At 35.0% G+C, this 12709-nt stretch overlaps 1 protein-coding gene across 6 annotated transcripts in view; it reads left to right on the forward strand.

The window, feature by feature from the left end:
• PKN2 (protein kinase N2) overlaps positions 1-12709 on the forward strand; it is a 206798-nt gene that overhangs the window by 152850 nt on the left and 41239 nt on the right. For 5 of the 6 annotated variants that reach the window (XR_010321433.1, XR_010321434.1, XM_010591133.3 and 2 more), the window contains 7 exons: positions 5166-5309; positions 5621-5696; positions 6462-6630; positions 6852-6978; positions 7609-7739; positions 7828-7903; positions 7977-8068. Coding sequence is in view for 4 of the 6 variants with exons in the window: in XM_010591133.3 (XP_010589435.2) it covers positions 5166-5309; positions 5621-5696; positions 6462-6630; positions 6852-6978; positions 7609-7739; positions 7828-7903; positions 7977-8068 (815 nt within the window). In the remaining 2 variants the exon portion in view is untranslated. The remainder of the gene's footprint in view (positions 1-5165; positions 5310-5620; positions 5697-6461; positions 6631-6851; positions 6979-7608; positions 7740-7827; positions 7904-7976; positions 8069-12709) is intronic. The other variant, XM_023549408.2, reaches the window with a different exon arrangement.

The raw sequence follows: 12709 nt of genomic DNA on the forward strand, positions 1-12709 counted from the left end.
GGACAAGATTATTAGAAAACAATTCAAGGAATTCTTACTATTTATTGGTTTCTTATTTTCAGGAATTATCTATTGACAGTACATTAAACAAAGTTGGAGTTTAACTGTCTTAAATCACCCCCATGTATATATTCCTGTCATTCTCTCAGTTAGGTTAAATCAGTAATTTAATGTTTATTATGGCTATATAAATATTGTTTGCAAGTGAACCATGTTCTGTACCACAGTTACATTGCCTTTTTAGTACCATTTTCTCTTTGAGCTAATAATTGCCTCTTTTTGTTGTTTGTTTATTCTGTTTTTTTATTCGTTTTTTCTTTACCTAATTCTCTATGTACCCATCATTTATCCCCAAACTCTGAGTCTGGAGCTCAATTTTGGAGGCAGATATGTTTGATAATCTTTCAGTTCTTTTTTTTTTTTCCCCTCCCTTCTTGGAGATACCCTTTCTGGATCCTTACATCTTTCTACTCCAACTTAAGTGCTGCTGCACAGCTTTTATCCTGGGACCCCCCTTCATCACCATTCTGAGAATTCCATTCTTCTGTGTTGGATCACTTGAGTCTGATCACTCCTTCATCTTTATTTCCTCATCTTGGTATATCTTTACTCTTTATATGCTGAGAAAAAAGTGAATGAGAGGGAAATTTTCGGAGATCTTGCACGTCTGAAAATACATTTATTCTACTGTCAAACTTAGGGTATACAATTCTAGACTGGAGATAATTTTCATTAAGAATTTTGAGGAATGATGTAAGTTTGTTATTATTATTATTTTCTTCTTAATACCCTTCACCAAAGTTACCACTTATCTGCCTTCTACTTAGTGTTATGAAATTATTTTCTAGCTCCAGTATTACGGTTGAGAATTCTTATGTCTCAGTTTCTAATCTCTGATTGTGATGTCCTTTTTCAGTCTGAAAGGTATTAAGATTTGTCTTTTTTTTCCTGGAGTCCTGAAATTTCACAGTGATGTGCCTGATTGGGGAAATTTTCTTGGCTTGGTTATTTGATAATTTTCTTCTCTCTATTTTCGGTGTTCTCTCTTGCTAGTTGAACTTCTTTGATTGATCCTCTGATTATCTTTTGTCTAATGTTTTATATCACTTTGTCTTTTTATCTTACTTTCTAAGACATTGTGACACCTTTATCTACCAAGTCTTTTACTGATTATATATAATATCGTATTTTTAATTCCTAAAAGTTTATACTAGTTTTTTGTTCTTTTTTTTTTCTCTCTTATGTCCTGTTTTGTCTCATGGAGACAGTATCATCTCTTCCATTGTTGAGGACATGAGTTTTCAGTTTTCTTCTTGAATTCTATATCTTCTGATGCTCTTTTTATGGTCTCTAGCGTATTACAGATTTGGTCAAATATCTGGACATTCTAAGCTGTGTTAAGAATGAGGCAATAAAAAAAACTGGTTGGAAGCTGTCTCTGGGGCTCTTCCCTGCCCAAGTTTTGAACTAGTTGAGAGGAACAAAGTCATGGCTAATGGAACATAAAATATCATCTGTGTTACTGAAAAATAAACAGATCTTTGAGAGTGTGACACAACAATGGAGTTATTCCCAGTCCCTTAGATCACTATGGGATCCAGCCAGTGTAAAACTTAAGGCAAGGGGGAGAAGAGCAGACTGTGGTACTTCCTTGAACAACCTGGCTCTCAAGAAAAAAAGGGAGGATGGATCTGGATTATTCATGTCAGTCTCTCTCCCAAACTCTTATATCAGGTAACTCATTCTGGAAGATGAGTAAGGGAGTTGAGGTAAGACACCTAGATGTCTAAGGAAAATGAGAAAATTATCCCTCATAGAAGCCATGGGAGTAGGAAAGATGCATTCATCCCTATAAAAGGATAAAAATGCATGCAACATTTTTTAATGGGGAGTAAGACATCATAATGTAGTAGAACAAGCTATATAATAGAGATATAAAGACATGATTTAATTTTTTATTTCTTCCATGTATGAGCTATCTGACACTGAGCATATTGTTGACTATGAAATGCTCTTTTTAACTAGTAGTGGAGGTATAATAATTTTTCTTTTTACCTCTCCTTTGCTGCTTCCAAATTCTACTACTATCAAATGACATTTCATATCCTTCTCTGAGGCTATATGACTCCACTGAGACTATGAGGTATATATAATCATCTATTTTTTTGTTCTTTTTTGTTTTCATCTCTATCTTTTGACCACCAGGCACTCTCCAGTGTTCATTAAGGACTATGGTTCTTCTTCATTCCAACATCTGCCATCATTATTTAAAAAAAAAAAAAAACCCACTGCCACTGAGTTGATTCCGACTCATTGCAACTCTATGGGACAGAGTAGAACTGCCCGATAGAGTTTCCAAGGAGCACATGGCAGATTCGAACTGCTGACCTCTTGGTTAGCAGCTGTAGCATTTAACCACTACACCACCAGGATTTCTGCAATCATTATAGAGGATTTAGAGAGAGAGATAGAGAGAGACGACTCATCTAATACACCATAATTTCAAACTTCTTTGACCTCCTCAACCTCAGTACACCTTTATCCCTGTGTCATTTTAGCAATGGATTCTGCTGTCCCTCTGAAATCCTAAATTCAACATACCAACCAGACTTTCAACAAATCTCTTATTTCTAAAAGAGATACCTACATAAAGCACCTAGAATATTGCCTTGCACATAATGTTTATATGCAATAAAAGATTTTTACTTTTTACTCTTTTACTTATTATCACAGAGTTAGATATTCGATAAAATATTTCCATTCCCTTGATTCTTCACATTCCTTTTATGCCATCAGGGTCTTCTGAACTTCATTTCCTTTTCTGTTTATCGTAAAACCAGTGTTATCCTGAGCCATTTCCTTACTTTACTTTCGTATATTCTTTTCCTCTGACTACTGTGACCTCTCCACCTCTGATCTTGTGACTCATCTTTCAAAACCCAATTTGAGCAATTCTGATCTCCCTACTTCCTTCTCTTAGAAAATATTGGTCAGCTCTCACTTTTGTGTCATTGCTGCATATTTTATATCCCTATTTTATAACATACCCCAGGGAACAATGCAAAGTAATAAAAAAAAAAAAAAAACTCAAACCTGTTGCCATTGAGTTGATTCCGACTCATAGTGACCCTATAGGACAAAGTAGAACTGCCCTATAGGGTTTCCAAGGAGTGGCTGGTGGATTCGAACTGTTGACCTTTAAGTTTGCAGCCAAGCTCTTAACCACGGTGTCACTGGGGCTTTGTACCTAAAACCTCAGTGTTGGCTGGATTTGCCTTTGTTGCTTAGCCTAGAGATCAGTGAGGTGACTTTCCATCCTGTCATATCTTTACATACTTCAGTTTGAAGTATGGAATAAAGAAACCAAAGGAAAGAGAAATGAATCAGTTTGTCAGTTTTACCGAAGTGGCTAGAATAAATAACAGATGAAGTGGTTAGACCCAGAGTAAGACATAATTTTATCATTTTATCAGTGTCAAAGTGTGAGAACTTTTAATAAGTACTAATTAAATTCCCAGCACCTGTGCCCTTGCATCTGCCTGATCCATAGCAAGTCTTCCTCCCTAAGACCGTAGAAGATAGGAGAAAGTAGACCTCTCATCTTCTAGTCTAAAATTACCAATCCCCAATACATTTATTCCTTCAATGTGTTGCCTAGAATCACTTTTCCAAAATATTGACACTGTTAACTTGAATGGAATATTATAGTACTAGTGCCAAACCCTTCTATATGCCTGCCATTTACTGATCTTAAAGTAATTATACTCCCTTAATACTGTATCATTTGGAAACCCTGGTGGCATAGTGGTTAAATGCTACAGCTGCTGACCAAAGGGTCGGCAGTTCAAATCCACCAGGCGCTCCATGGAAACTCTATGGGGGCAGTTCTACTCTGTCCAATAGGGTCGCTATGAGTCAGAATCGACTTGACAGCACTGGCTGGGTTAATACTTTATCATGACAAGTATCCTCTCCCATGTTGACTATGAGTCAGTGAAGAAATGAGGTAGGGGGTCCTGGGATCACATACTCATTGCCATCGATATATTCGTCTAGTCTTTTTCCTGATGGGCTGTTTTTTACATGTTTTCTGTGTTCATTTGCCTCAACTAGTTTTGTTATTTAAAGTTGAAAGTTTGTTTTTTTTTTATCATGCATACTAGGAACTATATAATAAGATTCATAAGCTCATAAATTGGAAGTTGTTATGTAAAAGAAGTAATTTATTACTTCATTGAGTCTGAAGGGGAAAAACATTTATCTCTTTTTGTGGATGATCTACAAAGTCATGAAAAATAAAACAATGGAAAACTCTGATAGTTTATAATTGAATTGTATATAGAATATAACATATATGTAGAGGTCAGTTTATGCTTGAACCCAACTTTTGAACTGTGTTCTACAAGGACATTTATTAACTGGTTGTTAAAGCTAGTGTGTTTTCCCACATAAGCAACATTTTTACTTACTACAGAATATACCCTCATGTGGCTACTTGTCCCTGGTTTTAGGACTTTGACATTTTTGCTTATTACCTAATTTTTTGATGTTATAACAAATGAACATTTTTCTGTATGAAGCTTAGTCTGAATTTCCCTTTTTCCTCCCCAGCGATGCAGGCCCCTGCCGTTAGTGGTTCTGCTGCCCGATACTCTTTTGAGGATTAAATGAACTTTTAGCTGCTTAGCACAATGTGTGATAGTGCAGAATAAATGGTGGTGTCTCAGACCTGTCCCTGACTCATCAGGGACAAGGAAATAAGAAAGCTTGACACTGGTTTTTTGAGGCAAGCACTGGGGTCTTTTAGCAGTAGTACAGCAAGTGATGCCAAATGGAGGAGGGAAATCCAAAAGGTTGAAGCTTTGATAAGTAAAGGAGCTTCTGTGGTCAGTCATCTGGATTGGGTGTTCCTAGTTATGTATTATTTATGTAAAAGGAATACCTTAAGTGGAGACTGACTGGCTGTGTTTCCCTTTAAGTTAAAACTGTCTAAGTGTGTTAAAAGTAATAATACAATTAAGAGACATTATAAAACATTCTTTAAAAGTGTAACTTTTATGTGTTATATTTGTTTATTGTATTCATATTTTATATTTTTTGTGATATATTATTCAAGTGTGTGTCCAATGATATTTCTCTGCTTTTTGTTTTTTTAATTATCCTAGTCACGTGAACTGGAAATTTCAGTTTATTGGCGTGATTGGCGATCTCTGTGTGCTGTAAAATTTCTGAGGTTAGAAGATTTTTTAGACAACCAGCGGCATGGCATGTGTCTCTATTTGGAACCGCAGGGTACTTTATTTGCAGAGGTAATAAATGTATTTTATTAAATGTACATAACTCCAATTGAAATTATGTATCTAGGCAACATGATATAGAAATGGAAAGAGTGTTAGGCTGAAAGACAAGTTGAATTGTTGGCTTAGTTCTGCCGATGAATAGGTATGTGACCTTGAGAAATATTTATCCTGTCTCAATCTTTCTCATCTAGAAAATGAGAGGGTTGGACTAAATTATATCTAAGATTCCTTTAAGCTTTTATATCTTAAAAGTTTAGTGAATTTCACTAACCAAAAATCTAATGCTGTTTTTGTATCAACTTGAATTTTCTTTATTGCAGGTTACTTTTTTTAATCCAGTTATTGAAAGAAGACCAAAACTTCAAAGACAAAAGAAAATTTTCTCAATACAACAAGGTAATTACTAAGAATCAAACACAAACTTGGTGTTATCTTAAATATAAAAAAATCTAAATATTTTTCAAAAAGTAATATCCATTCATGGGTTTTTTTGTTGTTTTTATTAAGGAAAATTTCAAACATGTATTGTATTTTTATGCAAATAACATGAGCCTTCTCCATTTCTTTGCCAACTGCGGCCTCCCCCTGCAAGATATTTTTATAAGTGCCCTATACTAATTTTTTTTTTTACACCAACATGTTAAAAAAAATTGTCATAGCGACACTTATGAAAATACCCCACAAACAAACGTAGGAAACGCCTATTATATGCCTAAATATGGTACATAAGAAGCGAGAACAGTATAATGTAGCATTACCCAGCTGCAGCAATGGTCAAGTCTCAGCCAATTTTGTTTCATTCATATACCCATCCCTTTACTACTTCCTCAGATTATCGGAAGCAAATCCAGACATCATACTGATTTATCTATAAATGTTACACTTCGTTTCTCTAAAAGATAAGGATTCTTTTTAAACGTTAACCACATATGAATACTAGAGTTAAGAAAAAACCTAATAATTCCTTACTATTTATTTTTAAAACTATGTTATTATGCACTAGTCTTTAATAATGAATAGATAAGAACTAATTTTTTTTAAGTGACAACTTTTGTTCTTCATAAATTATAAACTGATGAATATGAACTTTTAAATTACGGCTTTTGATAATATATGAAGAGAAATTACTTGTTCTGTTTCCTTTATTCACAATATCCACAGGCAAAACATTTCTCAGAGCTCCTCAAATGAATATTAATATTGCCACTTGGGGAAGGCTGGTGAGAAGAGCTTTTCTAAATCATACTGGCACCTTCAGCCCTCCAGCTTCTGTGCCTGCGGCAGTGCCAGCAGTTGATGTACGCATCCCTGAACTAGCACCTCCAGCTAGGTGTGTGTCTAAGTTTTTTAAGCATCACTTATATAACTAATTACTTTGACATTTGTACATGTTGGTTACAGTGGGTATATTGAAAGTCTCATTTTTCAAAGTTGTATTTTGAAATTAGTATTCTACTTACAAAATTTCAATTGTTTGCTTTAATTTTAAAGCTATTTAAAATATATAATTTTGATTAACTATTTTTGGTGAATTACTTTATGTGCTGTAAGTGATCCTACAGTAACCAAATTGGACTTTGATTTTGAACCTGAACTTCCTCTGGCCCCACTACGTGCTTCTTCCCTTGGAGAAATAGATGAATCTACTGAATTAAGAGTTCTGGATGAACCAAATCAGGCAAGACAGTTTTTTTAAACCTTGTATATAATTGCTTTTCACCAATTAGCAGTAAAAGCATCATAGTAAATGAAGTGTACCTTTCAATTAATTAGAAATTGCCCGTGTGAGCAATGTATTTGTTTCTTATGGATGGTTTTTTCTCAAGCAAATAAGATCAAGTCGACAGAAGATGAACAACTTCGTAATATTGGCAGGCCATTGGCATTAGCCTCTGGATGCACATGGACCAGTAGAGGTGGAATAGATCACTTAAGCTAGAAGGAGCATAGGAGCATGGTTGCCTTTAGATGGCATGTTGCCTGACAAACAATCTGTGATACCGTTTTTTCATTTGAATGTAGTTAGTGGGGAGCCAGATAATCAATTACCTAACTAAATAAATTATTGTATTTAGTTAACATCATTTCTGAATATTTATAGAAGATGATAATGTGATACCGTATTTTCATATGTTTTAGATTAGTGTAGGATTAATAATTACGAGAATGACTATCCAATATCTGAATTTTACTTTTCTCACTAATATTTATATTGACTTTTGAAATGTTTTTCTTTAACTTCATCCTTACCAAATGAGTCTCTTTTCTGAAAGTTATTATGGTTTAATGAGCATTTAATATTTTGCAGGATTCAGCAAGTACTTTTGATATTGAGAATGACAGAAATAGTATACTTCAAAAATCCCAGCCTGAATATGAGCTCGATATTCCTCAGTCAGGACTAGATTATAGTGATATTCGAGAACTTGAGGATAGAAGGTAAAGAATTTATAGATAGTTTTGCTACTACATGTTTGGTCTCAAACTTAATTGCCTTATTTTAAAAAATTAAAATTACTGTTTTCAGATCTCAGCAAAGGTTTCAGTTTAATCTGCAAGACTTCAGATGTTGTGCTGTCTTGGGTAGAGGACATTTTGGAAAGGTAATCTTTTGGAATTTTTTAGAGTACCTACAAAATTCATAACTGGGAAATAATAATTTTAATCTTATTTCAGGTGCTTTTGGCTGAATATAAACACACAAATGAGATGTTTGCTATAAAAGCCCTAAAGAAAGGAGACATTGTAGCTCGAGATGAAGTAGACAGGTTAGTTTTTCAAAAATGAAATTGTTTTTCTGAAATTATTCATATGTATATTGCGACAGCAAAACTTTGAAGTTTCATAGTAATATATGAAGAAAATAAAGAAATATATCTATAGTCGATATAAGGTAGACAGTAATTAAATATGGGGTTTTTTTTTTTTTTTCCTGGCCCTCCCTTCTCCCTCCTTTTTGACAATGAACTGGTTATTGGATATCCAGAAAACTTGGTGAAATGTATGAATTAGTTCTGTTAAGTTTTGTGCACTTTGAGATGTTAAAGTATTTCTATAGAATAGGAAACTACTCATCAGTGTTGAAAAAAAAAACCAAACCCACTGCCGTCGAGTCGATTCCAACTCATAGCGACCCTATAGGACAGAGTAGAACTGCCCCGTAGAGTTTCCAAGGAGCGCCTGGCGGATTTGAACTGCTGACCTCTTGGTTAGCAGCCGTAGCACTTAACCACTACGCCACCAGGGTTTCCAGCAGTGTTGAGTAGGTCTAAATCCTATATCATCTTGAGGAAGTGATAAACTATCATTTATGGAAAATCTGCAGTTAACCAAATGGTGAACTTAAAAGCTCAGAGCAATTAACTCTTGAATCAGTGGTACCTGTCTTAGTTACCTAGTGGTGCTATTACAGAGATACCACACGTGGGTGGCTTTAGCAAACAATTTTATTTTCTCACTGTTCAGGGGGTTAGAAGTTTGAATTCGGGGTACGGGTTCTAAAGGAAGGTTTTCTGTCTCAGCTCTGGGGAAAGTCCTTGTCTCTTTTCATGTGGCATGGCATCTGTCTCTCCCCTTCTCTCCTTGCTTGCTTAATCTGCTCTTTCGTATCTCAAGAGATTGATTTAAGACACACCCTACACTAATACTGCCACATTAATGTAACAAAACTCATTCCCAAATGAGATTATAACCACAAGTATAGGGATTTGGGTTTACAACACATATTTTGGGAGGGCACAGTTCAATCCATAATAGCACCTGTCTCTATTTTTTCCTTTATTAGAACCATGTTTTTTTACCATAGCATCTTAAATTTCTAGATTTGATAAATGTAAATTGATGTAGATACATCTTTACATGCAGTTTTTTAAAATAATACTATGTTTAAGGTGAAAGTTTACATGACAAATTAGGTTCCCATTTAATAATTGCTACCCAAATTATTCAGTGATATTGGTTACATTTCTCACAATGTGTCATCATTCTCATTCATTCCGTTCTGTTTGTACCATTTCCAGTACTGTAGTTTACCTGACCCTTACCTTCTCATCGTTGCTTTAGAGTAATTTTTGATCACTTGGTCTCATATAGATAATTTTTTAAAGGAGTTCAGTATTCACTAGCGGCATTCTTTATTTTATGAGCCAATGTTATTTAGCTAAAAGATGATCTCAAGGGATAATTTCAGTTTAAGCTTAAAAAGTAACTCAGGGTGATACATACAGTTTTTAAACTGTAAGAACTTTGAGGATAAAGATTGTAATTAGGCTTACAGAACATATATTTTTTTAAAGACTTTTAAAAGGTACAGAGTGATGACATATAGAAATTATTAAATAACAAATGGCATATTTATCACAGAAAGAGGTTTTAATTTGATATTTAGAAGAAGTATTTCTCTTATACAACTAGGAAGCATCTGTTGAATGTTAATGGAAGATAGCCATTTATAATGAAAAATCCCTAGACTGCAAGTAAGAAGCCCGACTTCTAGACTTGATTGTTACTTCTTAATGCTTTGACCTCAGGGCATTTTATTTAACCTCTCTGAGCCTCAGTTAAACCATATATATATATTTTTTTGTTTTGGTAATATTTGCCTTACTAGGCTATGTTCTTGTTAGGTGCTGTCCAATCAGTTCTGACACATAGCCACCCTGTGTACAGCACAACAAAACACTGCCCGCTCCTATGCCATCCTCACAGTGGTTGCTAATGCTTGAGCTCATCATTGCAGCACTGTATCAGTCCTTCTCGTTGAGGGTTTTCCTCTTTTCACCTACCATCTACTATGCATGATGACCTTATCCAGGGACTGGCCCCACCTGATAACATGTCCAGAGTACATGAGATGAAATACCGCCATCTTTGCTTCTAAGGAACATTCTGGCTGTACTCCTTCCAAGACAGATTTATTCATTTTTCTGCCAGTCCGTGATATATTCAGTGTTGTTTGTAAACAACTATAATTCAAATGCTTCGGTTCTTCTTTGGACTTTCTTATGCATCGTTCAGCTTTCACGTGCATGTGAGGCGACTGAAAATACCATGTCTTCGATCAGGTTCATCTTAGTCCTCAGTGATGTCTTTAAAGAGCAACATCATTAAAGAGGTCTTTTGCAGCAGATTTGTCCAATGCAATATGTCTTGATATCTTGACTGCTGCGTCCATGGATGGTGATTGGGAATCCAAGTAAAATGAAATTCCTAAAAATTTTGGTATTTTCTCCATTTATCATGATGTAGATTATTGTACCAATTGTGAGGATTTTTGTTTTCTTTATGTTGAGGTATAATCCATACTGAAGGCTGTAGTCTTTGATGTTCATCAGTAAGTGTTTCAAGTTCTCTTCACTTTCCGCAAGCAAATTGTCATCTGCATATCACAGGTTGTTAATCTTTCTCCAATCCTGATTTTGCGTTCTTCTTCACATAGTTCAGCTTCTCAGGTTATTTGTTCAGCATACACATTGAATAAGTTTGGTGAAATGATACAGCCCTGACACACACTTTTCTTGATTTTAAATTACACAGTATTCCCTTGTTCTGTTTGAATGACTGCCTCTTGGTCTATGTACAGGTTCCTCATGAGCACAATTAAGTCTTCTGGAATTCCCATTCTTCACAATGTTATCTATAATTTGTTTTGATCCATGCAATCAGATGCCTCTGTGCAGTCAATAAAACATAAGTTTTTAAAGATCCACCTGGCATCGAAATGATATAACAATGATACCCCTCATTCCATGTCCTCCTCTGAATCTGGCTTGAATTTCTGGTAGTTCCATGTTGAAGTACTGCTACAACTGCTTTTGAATTATTTTCAGCAAAATTTTACTTGTGTGTGATATTAATGGTATTGTTTGATAATTTCCACATTCTGTTGGATCACCTTTCTTTGGAACGGGCACAAATACGGATCTCTTCCAATTGGTTGGGCAAGTAGCTGTCTTCTAAATGTCTTGGCATATACGAGTTACCATCTCCAGTGCTGCATATGTTGAATTATCTCAGTTGGTATTCCATCCATTCCTGGAGGCTTGTTTTTCGCCAGTGCCTTCAGTGCAGCTTGGTCTTCTTCCTGCACTACCACTAGTTTTTGAATATATGCTACCGTCTGAAATAGTTGAACATTGACCAGGTCTTTTTGGTACAGTGACTCTGTGTGTTCCTGCATCTTCTTTTGACGCTTCCTGAGTTGTTCAATATTTTCCCTGTAGAATCCTTCAATATTGCAACTTGAAGTTTGAATTTTTTCTTCAGCTCTTTGAGCTTGAGAAATGTAGGGCATGTTCTTCCCTTGTGGTTTTCGTTACAACTCCAGGTCTTTGCACATTTCATTGTAATACTTTGCCTTCTTGAGCCGACATTTGATGAGCCCCTCAGGTTGGAAGACACTCAAAATACAACCATGGCTTCAGCGTGAGTTCAAACATAGCAACGATTGTGAGGATGGCAGAAGTCTGGGCAGTATTTCGTTCCTGTTGTACATAGGGTCAGTATGAGTCGGAACCAACTTGACGGCACCTAACAATTGGAAATGGGGGGAATCAAAACTCAGAGAGAATGTTCTACTAATGGTAGGTAGGGAGTGTGATCTTTGTGTATAATTTATTTTGGAGTTAATCCATATTGTTTGTTGACTTAAAAAGAGGTTGATTGGAAATTTTCTGTGATCTGTATCAAGGCAGTTTTTAAGTAAAATAATCCATAATATAGAAAGAAACTTTAGACTGTCTAAGAGAACTGATATTAAGAACCAGAAAGTATTTTAGGAACATACATTAAAAATAAATCACTAATATGTGATAACATTGAATCATAATGTTCTATTAAGAAGAGTCAGTGAATATAAAGGATACTGCCTAATTATAATTAGCTTAGTTTGTGGTGTTTACTATTCAAACTTACAGGTAATAAACATATATAACTAAAACCTTCACTGGTCTATTTTTTTTAATTGATTTTTTGTTGTTGGTGCCTTCCTCTAATTGCTCCTTCTTTCCTACCTTCCTTAAATTTCTTGAATAGTTTTATGTCTCACTCTGAATTTCCCATTTTTCTACTTTAGTACCAGTTCTTCTGGAGATCATTTTATTTCCATATTACTGAAAAGTACAGGGATTTAAAACTGAAGTTAGATAAGGATCACTCGCAGACTTTTCCCCAAGGCCGGATTCGTTTTCAGTAGATTCTGGTAAAAATACCATTCAATGATCTAGACATTCGTCCTTAATATAATATTAATATTACTTTGTGTAGAAAATTTAATGAGAAATTTTTTCCTAAAAATGACTTGGCTTAAAGTAGGAACAATGTAGCAGAAAGCCATATAAACCACCAAGATTAACAGAGGTAGTCCTGTTATTTTAGGAAACAAATGAATTTGCCACTTACAGATCTGAAAT

This window comes from Loxodonta africana, chromosome 3, assembly GCF_030014295.1.
Source record: "Loxodonta africana isolate mLoxAfr1 chromosome 3, mLoxAfr1.hap2, whole genome shotgun sequence".
Classification (NCBI taxonomy): domain Eukaryota; kingdom Metazoa; phylum Chordata; class Mammalia; order Proboscidea; family Elephantidae; genus Loxodonta; species Loxodonta africana.